At 37.3% G+C, this 16,663-nt stretch overlaps 1 protein-coding gene across 2 annotated transcripts in view; it reads left to right on the top strand.

Moving 5' to 3' along the window:
* The window catches only part of SNX7 (sorting nexin 7), a 101,903-nt gene extending 85,830 nt beyond the window's left edge, over positions 1 to 16,073 (top strand). For both annotated transcript variants that reach the window (XM_002715843.6, XM_070077999.2), the window contains exon 9: positions 15,646 to 16,073. In XM_002715843.6, coding sequence (XP_002715889.4) covers positions 15,646 to 15,723 — 78 coding nt within the window. In that variant the 3' untranslated portion in view covers positions 15,724 to 16,073. The remainder of the gene's footprint in view (positions 1 to 15,645) is intronic.
* Positions 16,074 to 16,663: the final 590 nt, after the last annotated feature.

The following is a 16,663-nucleotide window of genomic DNA, read 5'->3' as shown; positions in this document are numbered from 1 at the left end:
TCTACAGACCATCTAGTTTATTCAGAGTTGATGGGTCATCTAATTCATTTAGACTTGGCCATCTTCATCCAATGTAAAACATCAGCTTTTCATCTTCTTTAATGCAATTAAGTGCACTCTATTGAACATCTAGGAGATTTTTCCTTGTGTTTGTAATAAAGAGACTGATGTTTTTGGTTATTGAATGATTAAGCTTGTCCTACATTTTACTACCAAACCATGGAAATTCTTTGTTTTCCCTCCTGCGAGTCATCAGTTCTTGTCCAGATGGAATCTAAGGGTACACCATAAAATGAAGCAGAGCAAGGGAAATATGGAGTAACCTTATGTGAGTTTAGGATTTTAATACTTTTCATTGTTACTATCTGACGGAAGCTTCACCATTGATCATAGGTTGAAAATAATCAATGGAAATGTTTTTGGGCCGTGATCTATGATGAATGGATCATCTATATTGGTTGGTTGTAAAGGTAGTAGGGCATGTGAGATGTTTTACTTTGGAGACAGATCAGGGATTTGTTTCAGTAAATAAGCAAGAATTCTAAGATAAACTCAGGGAAATCAACACTTAACATAGTTTGCAAAGAACTTTTTTAGATGGACTATTTTAGATCTCAGATGGTACCTTTGAGCAGGTCTTTTTGGTTCCAATTATTGTCTATTTGGGGACCTGGTTGATCTCCTGATAATTTACTTTTTTTTTTTTTTTTTCTGACAGGCAGAGTGGAGAGTGAGAGAGAGAGACAGAGAGAAATGTCTTCCTTTACCGTTGGTTCACCCTCCAATGGCCGCCACAGCTGGTACGCTGTGGCCGGCGCACCGCTCTGATCTGAAGCCAGGAGCCAGGTGTTCTCCTGGTCTCCCATGAGGTGCAGGGCCCAAGCACTTGAGCCATCCTCCACTGTACTCCCTGGCCACAGCAGAGAGCTGGCCTGGAAGAGGGGCAACCTGGACAGAATCTGGCGCCCTGACCGGGACTAGAACCTGGTGTGCCGGCGCTGCAGACAGACGATTAGCCTAGTGAGCTGCGGCACCGGCCGATAATTTACTTCTATGGGTTTCACTTTGGCTATTCTTGAGTATGGGAACTTGATAGCCAAGTGCCTTCCAACTGTATTAGACTGTTTCACTCTGTCAGAGAAAATGAGCCACGTTCCTTAGCTTTCTTATGTTTCTAAGAAGCTCTTTAGGAAAGAAACCTGTTTATCCTTAACTTCTCGTGTCCCAATTTTACTTGCTCACAGAAGCTATTTATGGACTATTTGTCTGAAACAGCTCTAGAAAATACTAAAGGAAAATGTGATAGGAATGCAATATTTCTGAAGCTCACTAGAGTTTAGGTGACCATGAACTCTGGAGAGTAAATTTCAATTTACTGGCTTGAAAGACTGCTCTATTACAACCAGCTGCCCTTTGAACTTCCATCTACATAAGTTGATCCAGCTTTCCCCTTATATGTGGAAGAGTGTTTCCTTCCATAGCAAATAAAAAGGTGCATTTTACCCTTTGTGCTGTTGACAAGGCCCTGCCCTGATATTCCAAGAGGTGAACCTAGCTGGTTTCATTTTACAAGAATCTTTATATTCAAGCCAAAGTTATTGTGCGTAAGATATCCCTCAATGTGGGGAATGAAGATGTACTTTTTAGAGGTCAGTTGATTCCATTTGCTAGACCTTCGTCTTGGTGATCTCTTTGGAATTTGCTTTTGGAAAATTTGTTTTATGAGAATCATATAATAACATTAAATTCCTGTTATGTTACAAGATGCTTCTGGTTGTAAAAACTAGAGCAAAGGAGTTGTTAAAGTTAAGCAGGTTTGGCCGGTGCCGCAGCTCAATAGGCTAATCCTCCGCCTGCAGCGCCAGCATACTGGGTTCTAGTCCCAGTCGGGGCGCCGGATTCTGTCCCGGTTGCCCCTCTTCCAGGCCAGCTCTCTGCTGTGGCCCGAGAAGGCAGTGGAGGATGGCCCAAGTGCTTGGGCCCCGCACCCCATGGGAGACCAGGAGAAGTACCTGGCTCCTGGCTTCGGATCAGCGCAATGCGCCAGCCGCTGCGCACCAGCTGTGGTGGCCATTGGAGGGTGAACCATCGAAAAAGGAAGACCTTTCTCTCTGTCTCTCTCTCTCTCACTCTCCACTCTGCCTGTCAAAAAATTAAAAAAAAAAAAATTTAAAAAAAGTTAAGCAGGTTTATTTCTTAAAGATGTTCTCAGATTATGTGCTTATGTGATTTGAGAATCTGAGGAACTTCTTATTTCCTTGATTACATAGTGTTTGTTTCTTGCAGGACTAATGTTTCACGTAACACAGCTTTGGAATCCTTGAGTAATTATGCTGATGTCTAAAGTAATGCTGCTTCCGTGTGGACCATTGCTCATTCCTTAAATTATTGTCCTAGATTCAGTTCAGAGATTGAAATTATAATATATAAATTATAATCTTCTATAGTAATTCCATATTACCAATCCATCTATGCAGGCGAATAGTAGACTTTTCTTGTTGCATATAATATATACCAATTAGGTTATTGTCGATTTATTGTGGTATTGTGATTTATATGTGGGATGAATCATACTTAGTCATGTTCAGTAGAACCACATAATGATCCCTAGAAGATTGAAATAAAAATAATTATTCTTTGCTAGAGATAATTTGAGAAGCACTGCTCTTTAAAAAAAATATTTATCTATATGAAAAACTGTTACAGAGAGAGAGGGAGGGACAGACAGTGATCTTAAATCTGCTGATTCACTCCCCAAATCAGTGCAACACAGGAGCTGGGCCAATCAGAAGCCAGGAGCCAGGAGCTTCTTCCTGGTGTGGGGCCCAAGCACTTGGCCCATCGTCCTCTGCCTTCCCAGGTGCTTTAGCAGGGAGCTGGATCAGAAGTGGAGCAGCCAGGACTGGAACCAGCACCCATATGAGATTCCGGCATCCTAGGTGGCAGATTTACCCACTAGGCCACAGCACAGGCCTCAGAATCACTGCTCTTAAGTTCCTTCTGGCTTTGAGTCTGTTCATCTCTTGCACTTAATATAGGTAGGGTCTTTACTCATTCCAAAACTTATTAAAGAGTTAAAGTACATAACAGAATAATGTCTGTTCTCAATAATATAATTAAGTGCAGTGAAAATTTCATTTTTACTTACTTTAAGATAAATCTTAAAACTATTTGTTACAAACAGAATTTCCAAAGTATTATGAACTTAACTATTTTGTTATTTGATTAAATGATGATTTCTGCATGACTTTCAAAAGCCATAGCTACAGCTATGCTTCCACATGGCTACTTCGTTTATTAGGTCTCATGTAAATCATAAAGATTTTTTTTTGTTTTTCAGATTACTGCTTTCTTATGAATTCTATTAGAAGTGTTCTCACTAGTCCTCAGTATTCTGTAATATAATTATTTCTTAATTATCTATACAAATGAAATTGAGCTTAGCTGTGAAATGGACTGTTATACCATAACATAGACAGTCTATGCTTCATCCTGTCTTTGGACTAGATACATTTTTTTTCCTGTAAATAAGTTAATTAGGCAATACAAGGGCAGGGATTTCAAAACAGAAAAACTGATTGAAAATATACCCAAACATGCATACGTTGCATGATACAACATCTTAAATAAAGAAGGCAAGTTTGGGGCAGGTATTTTGGTACTGTAGGTTAAACTGCCACTTGGGATGCCTGTATCCCATATCCCATATCTAAGTCCCTGAGTTTGAGTCTCACTTCTACTTCTAATCTAACTTCCTGCTGATATTTAGCTCTGGAAGGCAGCAGAATATGGCTCAGGGACCTAGGTCCCTACTGCCCGTGTGGGAGACCTCAATGGAATCCCCATCTCCTGAACTCAGACTGACCCAGCCTTGACTGTTGGGGATGTTTGGGGAGTGAGCTAGTGGACGGAAGATTCTCTCTCTCTCTCTTTCGCTCTGTGTGTGTGTGTGTGTTATGTGTGTGTGTGTCCTCTCTAAGTCTTCTTCTCTCTGTCACTGTCCTTTAAATAAATAAACTTTTAAAAAGGTTGAGAGGAGTTTACTAATGAGAACATTAAAGTTGGATATCAAGGTGCTTGCCACTAGCTAATTGTAGAATCCTAAACATGACTCTGTGTGCCCTATTTGCTACTCTGTCAGAGAACTAGTGATACTCTAACCTTTGACCCTGACCCCCATCCACACATGCTGTCAAATCTGCAATTGAATGAAATTAGAATGTATAAGTAACATACTTTAAGTAATATGCCTAAGCATTTTAATTCTACCTTGCTAATTTCTCAGTAATCCAAAAGTAAATGTGTTCTTCCTCATAGTCTGCTATACTTTCAGTGTATTCATAAACTAAAATAGATATACTTCATGTTTGAAGTGTTAGAATTAAACTGAACAAACCTCATTGATTAGCTTGTTGTAAATCAAAATCAATAATATTATACTATAGAAAAAGTATGAATTGAAAAGGTAACCATTTAAATCTTTCCTCTTATATTCCTCCTACAAAGATTTCTAGTATATGAAGGGTTTTCAAAAGCTTGTGGAAAATGCATATTATGAAAAAAAATAGCCATGGCTTTTTAAAAAATGGAACCAAAATAAACTTACCTTTTATTTTATTTTTCCACAAATGTTTTAAAGTCCTCTCGTATTATTTAAGACCTAATCTCCCCACATGTAAAAATAAGACAAATAGAATAAATCATGCTTAAATTTCCTTCTATCTTTATCAGATACTGAGTTAGAAGCTACAGAATAATAGAGAATAATAAAAAATGGACCACAAGATGGCGTTTGTAGCTAATGAGTTCTTTTATATTAACTGGTAGTCATTTATGTATTGTGGCATTATAAGGGCAGACTTACCACTTACGTGTTGAAAGATAATAAAGGTAATTTTTCAAAAATAATATATTACTATTACCATTTTAAGCTTATTAATGTTTGGAAAATTATAGCCTGGCAGATGATTTTCAGAAGCTGACCTTAGACTTTTCTAGAAGTGGAATTTAATAAGTAATTTTGAGCGGTAGCAGAATCGGACAAGTTGCATTTCTCTGACAACAACTAATTTCTTCCTGGGTTGATTACATTTCAAAATTGCAAAGCATGCAGTTTATGAAAGTTTTCAGTATTGTTTTGAATCTTACATTAAAATGTAATACACACTGCTGTATGTTTTGAACAGGTCCTGCAGTTCTTATAGATGCTAAATATTGGCCTCCTAAAGAAGGGAGTATAAATTGGAGTTTCAGTATTTCCTAAGATGTAGCAGATACTGTCTGTGCCCAAGTTCATTTGAGACAACATTAGAATATTTGGAGGACACTCAGTCATACTACCCATTGTTAGTTTATTGAGAGAGATGCAGTTATCATGACACCCTCTGGAAGGTATGTTTAGATTATTTGGTAAAGTTAGAAACACAGCAACTTTTGCCTTACAATGGGAATTTCTGTACTTAAATATCTGGCAATGGCTGCATTTTATCACATTCCATAATATATATTATTGTTAATATGTTCAGCAAATTTCTATTTATTTTACTTTATTACCATGGAGATGCATAGATCACATTTTACTGATTTTGACCTATGTGATATTTTAGATGAAAGCAGTTCTTCTATCAGCTGTTTTAGATTGGTGGCAGTATGTGTGGACATATTGCGAGCTCTGCTGGTGTTTTCACAGCATGGGCTGTGGATAGGTGTGGATTTTGGCTTTAAGTGGAATGAGCTCGAGGGCCTCTCTTTCAGTGAGCCCCAGTGTCCTCATCTAAGAAGTGCTGAAAAGAGGGGCCAGCGTTGCGGCCCAGAGGCTTAATCTGCCACTTGCAGTGTTGGCATCCCTTATGGTCACCAGTTTGAGCCCCAGCTGGCCCCCTCCAACCCAGCTCCCCGCTAATGCATATGGAAAGCAGCAGAAGATAGCCGAAATAGTTGGGCTCCTGACACCCACCTGGGAGTCCCAGATGCCTGGCTTTGCCTGGGACTGGCTCCAGCCATTGCAGTTATTTGGCGAGTGAACCAGCAGATGGAAGATCACTCTCTAAAAGTCTCTCTCTGTCTCTCCCTCCCTCCCCTTGTTACTCTGCCTGTCAGCTAAATAAATAAATCTTTAAAATGCTGAAAATAATAGTAATTACTTCATATATTTGAGTATTCAAATATAAATATATTTATGTATGTGATGGAATGTATAACAGTGAAAGAAAAGTCCTCGTGGTAAAGTTTAATATTTCCAGTGAGACACCAAAGTGAATTCCATTTAAGCTTTCATGCTTATAAGTATCTTTCCAGGAGTCTCAATCAGCATACCCCTTAAGCCATTAATTTTATCTTAGTCTGAAATTAATAATATAGAAAACAAGTTTCAAATATGCTAAGTGAATGGATAAAAGAAAAGCACTTAGCTCAGGGTCTAACACAGAGTGATATGTAGGCTACTAGTAGTAATAGCAGTTGTACTGGTAATAAAATATTTCTCCTGTGTTTAGAAACCTTTTAAAAATAATACATTTATTTTTCTTTTTAATTTTTTTTCATCTACTTGAAATGCAGAGCAAGAGAGAGAAAGGAGGGGGAGGCAGACAGAGATATTCCATCTACTTGTTCATTCCCCAAATGGCTGCAACAGCTAGGGCTGGGCCAGGCTGAAGCTAGGAGCCAGGGTCTCCATCCTAGACTCCCACATGGGTGACAGGGGCCCAAGCACTTGGGCCATCATCTATCTTCCCAGATACATTAGCAGAAAGCTGGACTGGAAACAGAGCACTTGGGACTTGAACCAGCACTCTGTTATGCAGTATGCACATGCCCAGCATTAGCTCAACCTGCCACGCCACAGTGTCCAGCCTTATAAATCTGAACCTTAAAAATTATTTATAATGATAATTATCTCATCAATACCAAATACTGGGAACGTAGGTAGTTTTAGGTTTGCTGCATTCCACACTGAGTCATGCCTAGCAGAGCAAAGTTTATTTACAAATTGTGATCTCATTTGCCAACTTCTTGTCAGCCACAGTTAACCTTTGGAAACCGTTCAGTTGCACTTCTAGGATAAAACTTAATGGAAACACTTAGTGCAAGCCTATTATTTTATGCATAGATAAACAGGTCCAGAAAAGTGAAGAATTTTGCCTGAAATCACTCTTGTGGGATAGAATTTAATCATATCCCAGGAGCTTGAGAAATTAGTGATTCTTCAACGTGGAGATATCCTTTGAGAGCTATATGGTGTCCATTACACCATTATTGCCACATTTGCTCTTTAGAAACTTGGTGGCATCTGCTTGTGGGAGTACTAACCAGCTCACAAGAACTGAGAGGCACTTACAGTTACCTCTTCCAATGGCAAATGTCATCATCACCTTTGTGATGCAGCAAGAGATGTCTTTTCAAAATTGAAAGACTTAAACATTAAAATTAATTTTCTAAGTATTGCATTTTGGGTATGTTAGAAGGATTTAAGCAACCGTGTAACAATTAAAGGGCTGTGTTTATCTACTGAGTCTGTTTATGCTGGTGCTGTCTCACCTTCCCAGCCATGATGTATCTCTCTTCCTCAAACTTCTGTCCTTAGAGAGGAGCTATAGCTTTTAAGTTTGGACTACAAACTGCAGCCACCTGAGGGAAAGCAGGCTTTTGATTCTCAATGAACAAAGATATGTGGTAAACTTACTTTCCAGTTCCCCACATCCTGGATATTAGTTTGATAACAATGCAAAGCCAAATATCAAATGAAAATACTTTTTATAAAATTTTACTTATTTTAACTTTATTTTTTAATTTTTTAGTTTTCATTTTAATTATTTTTATCAGATTCCATCTGGTTTGTAGGTACAATTCTAAGAACATGATATCCTCCGCCTCTCTCACTCCCTTCTTCCCACTCTCTCCCTCCCACCACCCTTCCTTCTCCCTTTCTTTCTTAGTTTTTGAGATAGCATATTTTAAATTTACATTACAGTAAAAAGGCTTAATACTTCACCAAATAACAGGTTTAGTACATAAACAGCAAAAAGACCCTAGTTTAGCATGAATATAAACAATGACTATAAACAGTAATTCAATAGAAAAATAACCATTTCACCCATATGCAGTAAATTTCAATCACAAAAACTATAGTAGTGTAGCATTCTTTATTAAAATATTTTATTTATTTATTTGAATAGCAGAGTTATAGACAGAGAGAGGGAGAGACGGAGAGAAAGGTCTTCTGTCTACTTGTTTACTCCCCAGTTGGCTGCAGTGACTGGAGCTGGGCTGATCCAAAGCCAGGAGCCAGGAGTTAGGAGCTTCTTTAGGGTCTCCCACGTGGGTGCAGGATCCCAAACACTTAACGCCATCTTCCACCGCTCTCCCAGGCCATAAGCAGAGAGCTGGATCTGAAGAGGAGCAGCCAGGACATGAGCTGGTGCCCACAGGGGATGCCAGTGCTGCAGGCAGAGGCTTAGCTTAGTATACCATAAAGCCAGACCCCAGTAGAATCACATTCTTAACCATTGGTTTGACAAAGTTATAAAACAAACTTACAAAACTATATTTGCAGCAATGCTGGTACACACAGACATTTCTTTCTTTTTTGTTTCTTTTTTGGTGTTGTTTTTTAAATTTTAGCTCCAACATATAAGGGAGAGCATGTGATATTTGTGTTTCTGGTTCCGACTTATTTCACTCAACATGATGTCCTTCTTTGGCATCCATTTCACTGCAAATGGTAGAATTTCATTCTTTCTTAGAGCTGAATAATATTACTTATGTATATGCATTGTCTTTATCCATTCATCTGGTCATAGACACCTTGGTTGATCCCGAATTTTGGCTACGGTGAATAGTGCTGCTGTAAACCTGGTGGTTCAGGTAGCTCATTGATGCAATGGGTTCAAGTCTTTTGGGTACATACCCAGTAGTGGGATTGCCAGATCATAAGGCAAGTCTATTTCTAGCATTTTAAGGAATCGCCACCCTGTTTTCCAAAGTAGCGGCACTAGTTTATATTCCCAACAATGTTCCAGTTACCGTAATTCTAAACACACTGAACTCACTGAACTAAATTGTTTATGTTGTAGGAAAGTCTACTTCTTGAGTTTTACTGTTTTCATGCTCAAAAGAAAGCAAGAGTGAGTAAAGGAACTTGAAAAGTTTGGAGGTCATCTTTTCTTTATTTTTAAAATATTTATGCCCAGCCGGCGCCGCGGCTCACTAGGCTAATCCTCCACCTAGCGGCGCTGGCACACCTGGTTCTAGTCCCGGTCGGGGCGCCGGATTCTGTCCCGGTTGCCCCTCTTCCAGGCCAGCTCTCTGCTGTGGCCAGGGAGTGCAGTGGAGGATGGCCCAAGTGCTTGGGCCCTGCACCCACATGGGAGACCAGGAGAAGCACCTGGCTCCTGCCACCGGATCCGCGCGGTGCGCCGGTTGCAGTGCGCAGGCCGCGGCGGCCATTGGAGGGTGAACCAACGGCAAAAGGAAGACCTTTCTCTCTCTCTCTCTCTCAGTATCCACTCTGCCTGTCAAAAAAAAAAAAAATATTTATGCCCATTAACTTGTTACTGTTATATTGGATAGCTCAAGTGAATATTAAACATCAACAGGAAGAGGCAGAGTTTATCTAATAAAAATCTGTCTCTCAGGCTGCCCAGAGATTTAGTAGCATCAAAGACAGCTCCTGAGGTTCAAGGTCAGATCTTCAGCTTTGCAGGCCCCAAATGGCTTATGGTCAGCAACCTGAGTATGGATTGGGCTTTTAGAGGAAAACCTAAAGAAATCAGAATGTCAGCTGGTTGGTGCCCTGATTCATGGTTTGTGATGCTCAGCATCTTGGCATCAGTTGTTCAGTGCATTCCTTCTTTATGGCCATCTGCATTTACTGAGCTTAGTACAGCCTGACATGCATTAAGTCAGTTGTTTTCAAAGTTTATATCAGTATATGCTCCTGGAAATATATAAAAAAGTTATATACACAAGAGTTCTGCACAATAGGGTGACTATAGATAAGATACTGTGTATTTCTCCAAAAAATACTGGAAGAATTTTGGATGTTTTCTCTGTAAAGAAATGTAAGATGTTTGAGTAGATAGATATGTTTACTCTGATTGGATATTATACAATATATTCATGTGTTGAAATATCACATGATACCCTATAAATATGTATAATTTTAATATGTCAGTTAAGAACTTATCAAATGTAGAATAGCTAATGTATGTTAAAAAATTGTCAGCAAATTAAGAACAGGAGAAAAATCTTAGCCCTAATTTTCCAGTAGGAAAATCCACAAAAAACACACTCAGATAGGACATAAAAATTAGCTATTGGTATTTTACTTCTTTGTAATGTTAAGGAAAAGACATTAAAAATCAGCTCTAAAAATACTTACAAAATCTCCTTTACCAAATTTCAAGTATAGAAAAGGAAATCTCAAAATATAAATTAAAAACTGCAAAAAATTCTATCCACAATGTTTATAAGAAAAAAACAACTATTAACTGGGTCAGGAGGGCTGATAAAAAGCAGAACCATACTTTACATTAGGGGAGAGACTTTGTCTCCTTCCTGAATCTTCTATATATGGAGACCACTGGTCTCTTCTCTGCAAATGTGTAAACAATCTGCTACCTGTTCAACCTGCAGGGCAGCCCGAAGCCATTCAGCTTGCAGAAGATGTATCTTTGCTCAACGTCCTTACCATTAATTTTTTTAAAGATTAATTTTATTTATTTAAAAAACAGAGGTACAGAGATAGGTAGATACAGAGAGAGAGAGAAAGGTCTTACATCTGATGGTATACTCCCCAAATGGCTGCAATAGCCGGAGCTGAGCCGATCCAAAGCCAGGAACCAAGAGCTTCTTCTGGGTGCAGCGGCCCAAGGACTTGAGCTGTCCTCTGCTGCAGTGCAAATAATTATACATTACATTTTTTGTACTCTGTTAGTTACCACAGATCAAGGAAAACATCATATTTGTCTTTTTGGGACTGGCTTATTTCATTAAGTGTACTGGTTTCCAGTTGTATCCATCTTGTGAAAGACAGAGTTTGTCCTATTGGTAATTACCAATCTGACTGGAGCAAGGGAGATCTCATTGTGGTTTTGATTTTTATTTTCCTGATGATTAGAGACGTTGCACATTTTTTCATCTACATAATGGTCACTTGTTTCTCTTTCTTGGGTTAATGTTTGTTTAGATCTATTGCTCATTTTTAAATTGGATTCCTTATATTTCCTGGTTACTAACCCTCATAGAAATAAAACTTGCAAACTTGTCTCCCATTCTGCAATGTGTGTTTTCATTCTGTTGTTTCATTCCTTTGCTGTGCAGAAGAGCTTCACTTGGATGAAATTCCATTTGTCTGTTTTTACATTTCTCTCTTGTTTCGGGGTCTCATTCAAAAAATCCTTTTTCATTCCAAGTTCTAAAGCATCTCTCCTTTGCTTTCTTTTGGCAGTTTCAAAATTTCAGGTCATTCATTTAGAGCTTCAATCCATGTTGATTTGATTTTTGTGCCTCGTGAGAGATAGCATGGGGAGGTAGTGGTTAGTTTCACTTTCTACATGTGGCTATCCAGTTTTCCCAGTGCCATTGATTAAAAAACCATCCTTTTTCCAATGCATATTCTTACCACCTTTGCCAAATATCAGTCGGCTACAGACATAAGGGATTTTTCTACAGTTTCTGTTACCTTCCTTTGATATTTGTATCTGTTTTAATGCCGATACCACACAGTTTAGATCAGTACAGCTTTTATATGTGTTCCAAAGTCAGATTGTGTAATGCCTCCTGCTTTGTTGTTTTTGCTCAAGATTGGTTTGGCTATGCAAATTCTTTGGTAAATTTTAGAAATGTTCATTCTAATTCTATGGAAAATGTCATTGATATTTTGATGGGGATTGCATTGAATCTATAAGTTGCTTCAGTAGTATGGACATTTTAATCATATTGAGTCTTCCAGTCTGTGAACATGGATGTCTTTCCATGTATTTCCATTAATTTGTGTTTTCTTCAATTATTTTTCAGCAATGTTTATAGTTTTTGCTGTACAGATTCTATTTGACTAAGTTTTTGTGTATATATCTTTGTACACACATCCATGGGATGAATCTAACTTGATTGTGGTAAAAAATCTTTTTGATATGCTATTGGATTTAGTTTGTTGGTATTTGGTTGAAGATTTTTGCATTTATATTCGTCAGAGATATTGGTCTGTAGCTATTTCATTTTGTTATGTCATGGTATGGTTTGGAATCACATAAAAGCTGGACTCAATAAATTTAGAGTAATTTTCGATTTTATCTTTTGGAATAATTTAAGAAAAGTTGGTGTCCATTTTTAAGGATTTGGTAGAATTCAACAATGAACTTATCTGGTCCTGAGCTTATCTTTGATGGGAAATTATTATTATTATTATTAATTCATTTTCTCTACTAATTATTGGTCTATATAGGCATTCTATTTTTTTCATGATTAAATTTTGCTAAAGTGTATGCTGCAGTATTTTTTCCATTTCTTATAGGTTATATACAAGTGTTTTTGCTGTATAACTATTTATAATAATTTCTAAAGATCCTTTGCATTTCTGTGGTGTTAGTTGTAATGTCTTCCTTTTCATCTCTGATTTTATTTATTTGAGTTTCCTCTCTGTTTACCAGCATAGCACTGAGACTCATATACAGTGCTGTCATTTCTTAATGTTTGCCCAGGTCTGGCAACAGGACTGATACAGACAGCCTCTTGGCTTCCCAGGCTGTCACAAAGCTGGGTTGCACCTGGTTTTCACAATTGCCAGGCCCTGTGCAGTCTTGAGGCATACATGTGGCTGGCAATGATGCACACCACAGTGAGTCTGTCCCCCCAGGGTGTAGGTCTCCACCTGATACTGAGGCAACTATGCACAGGCCATCTGTGGGCATTGTCCTGGGGAGTAGACGCCTTTGGACTTCATCAGGTGCTAGGTCTCCTAGGCCCTGGTATGGGCTCTAATGCAAGGTTATAAATTCCCTTTCTTGCCCTGCTCCCTATCAGAGGGAGTCTTGTTCTGCTGAAGATAGGAGATTGGAGGAGTTGTGGCAGATGTAGCCTCCCAGCTTCTTGGCTAGGGAGAATCTAAAGGCAGTCTACTGATACAGGCCTGTGGGCAGAGGCTTGTGATCTTGCTGGCACTGGTTTTCTAGAGTTGGGCCTGGTACTGAGATTGAGACTTTCTCCCAAATTGCTAGGTGAGGCATCTCTATCTATATTTTGCTACTGGGACCAGGCACTGTGGTCTCTAATCTGGCTTCTGTAGCTCTTGGAAGATGATTTGGGGTGTGGGTGTGTGTGTGTGTGTTGTGTGTGTGCAGCTGTTCAACTTGGGGTTTCTGTAGAGAGACAATTTTCAGAGTGTCTTACTCAGCTGTCATCTTACTGTGCTTGCCTGGACATGAGAATTTGACAAAGATGATACTGCCTTTAATATAGTCAGTTATGTTGATTGATCTTTGAATGTTAATCCAATCTTGCATTCTTGGCAAAATCCCCGTTTCTTCGTAATGTATAGTTATTTGTACACATGGTTGGATTTAATTTGCTGAATTTTCTTTACAATTTTTAGCTTTATGTCTATAAGGAACTCTGGTCTGTGCTTTTCTTCTCTTGTGATGTATTTGGTTTTTGTTACGTTGGAAAGAATTTCTGTTTCTTCAGTTTTCTAGATGATTTTATATAAAATTAGAATGCCTTCTTCCTTAAATGTTTAATAGAATTCACCAGTTAAAATTTCCAGAACTGGAGTTTTCTTTGTTGGAAAATAATGAACTACAAATCCAAACTCATTTTGGTTGTCTATGTCTTCTTAGTGAGATTGTGTCTTTCAAGAAATTGGTCCATTTCATCTGTGTTGTCAAATGTATAGATAAGTTCTTTATAGTATTTCCTTTTTGGTTTCACTCTTTCATTGATTCCTATTGTGTTCTTTTCCTTCATATTATATTGAATTTGATTTTTTATTACAGTTTTCAAGGTAGAAACCAAAGGCATTGATTTGAATCCTTTCCTCTTTTCTAATGTAGATGGATAAAGTAGTACTATAAATTTCATGATTTAGTGACATACCAAAATTTTTGTTATCTTGTTTTTCATTTTTAATTAAATTTAAAATAGTTTCTAGTTTCCCTTTTGATTTCTTTTTTGGCACAAGGATTACTTATGATTATCCTATTTAGATTAAAATATTTGGTGAGTTTTCAAGAATCTTTATATTACTGATTTTAGTTTGATTCCATTTTGTTCAAAAAACACATTTCATAAGACTTGAATCTTTTTAAATTTATTGAAACTATGTATATGGCCCAAAATATGGCCTGCCTTGGTAAATTTTATATGTGTACATGAAAGAAAATATATATTTTGCTTTTGTCTGTATGTATCATTTAGGCAATTAATAGTATTGTTCAGATCTCCCAAGTTACTGCTTTTCTGTGTACATATTCTGTCAACATCGGAAGACTATCAAAATGAGTTATAATTATAGATTTGTCTTTTTCCTTGCATTTATGTCAGTTTTTGTTTTCATATATTTTGAAGCTTTCTCATTGTGTTTGTAAACATTTTAAATACTATATTCTAGATGAACTGGCTCTTTTATCATTATGATATAATCATGTTTATCTTCTATCAGGATCTTTGCACTGAAATCTACTTTGAGATTAGTACAGCCATTCTACCTTTGCCCTTGGCATGCATTGCATGATACATGTTTTTCACTCTTTTAATTTCAACTTTATGTCCTTATATCTTAGATATTTATAAAAAATTTACACAGAATTTAAATGGCTTCTATGAGTTATTCAATAGGTAATCTACATATTTATTGGGAGATTTAGGCTTAAGACACCTAAATTGATTATTGATATAATTTGTGTCTGTTACTTTGCCCTTATTTTCTTTGTGCAGAATTCATGATTATCATTTTCCTCTTTCTGCTTTCTTTGGATTAATAGACTATTTTATATTACTTCATTTTATAGCTCTTGTTTGTGTATTGGACACAATCCTTTTATTTGTTATCTAAGCAGCAAAGTGTTTTAGCACATTAATGACCATGTTAACCATTCATCACAGCAGACAGTGATAATATTTGCTAATTTTTGAGCACCTACTTTGTGCTGGGCATTCTGCATGGAGATTTATATAGATTATATAAGTTTATTTTCACAATCACCCTAAGTGGTGAATACTATCTTTAACCTAATATATAGCTGAAGAAACTATCACTAAGCTGATAATAATTCCCTGACTTTACCAAACTCATGCTTGATGTAGAGAGATTACAATCCAACAGGTGCTTGTGTCGGCACTCCTCTGGAAGCCTGTAGCCTGCCTCATCAGATCCAAGTAGATCCATCTTTTTCTCAGTAACTTAGAGTTCTTTTATCTCACCTGAAATGGTTCAACAGCAGATTGATTTAGTAAACTGATCCATGCTATTTTTTTATTTTTTAATATGTTTCCCCTCATTAAAAATTAAAATGTGTAAGAACTGTAAAGGATTCTGGCAAAATGATGGAAGATAGGAGCAGGACAGATTGGTACAGGAACAGATATATGAGGATTTATGAATCCTTTCAACACTGAAAGTGATCTCCTCCATGGTGTGTTTCCATTATCCAGTGCCTTGCTACATGGGAATCATTCCTTACATCACAGACTGACCTCCACTTAGAAGAAGACTCTGAAGATAAACCTTAACCCTATTGAGGACTTCCGTTTGATCTTTGGGGACTGCATCTATCAACCAAACTTATTTTTTCTTGATCAGCTGTGTGCTTTACCAAGGGGATGAGAAATGTTTCACACTATCTGGAAAACCAACAACTTGAAAACTCAGGTATTCCAGCTCATTAACATGAATTTGGAGACACGTACATCTATCTATATAGATATGTCTGTATAGAGAGATTTAGCTTCTTTTTAATTATGTTCTTAAATTTGTGTGCCAATAATTGCATATAGAAAATTTTTTCCTTGAATACTTGACTGTGGAACGTGACATTTTAAATATGATGGAAAGACTGTTTTAATAAAAGTTTAATATGAAATGATTGGTTATGGTGTGTTCTTTTTCTACCAGTAGATAAGGCTTGTAAAACAGATTATAATATTAATTCAGCATTTGTTAACAAATACCCTGTGCATTTCATCTGAAATTTTACTCATTTTGATATCAGAAAACTCAATTTTCCAACAGCTAATGTTTAATAATATATTATTAAATATAATTAATTATTAAACATTAGCTGTTGGAAAATTGAGTTGTTAAAAGTTAAGCAATGTTTTCCACAATTAACTAAAAAAATTTCCAGGAGATTTAAATTATTTGTCATTAGTTAGAAATCTTCACACAATCACATTACCACCAGTAAATATATTCTGTTTTTCTGGTATGTTTTCATACTTCTAACAGGTCACAGGTCATTTTCATGTTCTGAGATAGCCAGTATGTATTGAGTTTATTCTCTGTCCATTTAGTCAGTGTTTACCTTTTACAAAGCACAAGTGTAGGTACTTAAGAGTAGTGCATCCCATATGGGCCCCGGGTTCTAGTCCCAGCTTCTCCACTTCCTATCCAGCTCTCTGAAATGGCCTGGGAAAACAGTGGAAGATGGCCCAAGTGCTTGGGTCCCTGCAT

Source organism: Oryctolagus cuniculus, chromosome 7 (assembly GCF_051225735.1).
Source record: "Oryctolagus cuniculus isolate XC-2025 breed Fujian yellow rabbit chromosome 7, ASM5122573v1, whole genome shotgun sequence".
In the NCBI taxonomy this organism is placed as follows: domain Eukaryota; kingdom Metazoa; phylum Chordata; class Mammalia; order Lagomorpha; family Leporidae; genus Oryctolagus; species Oryctolagus cuniculus.
Note: the sequence above shows the minus strand (reverse complement) of the source record. Positions and strands in the feature narration are given on the sequence as shown.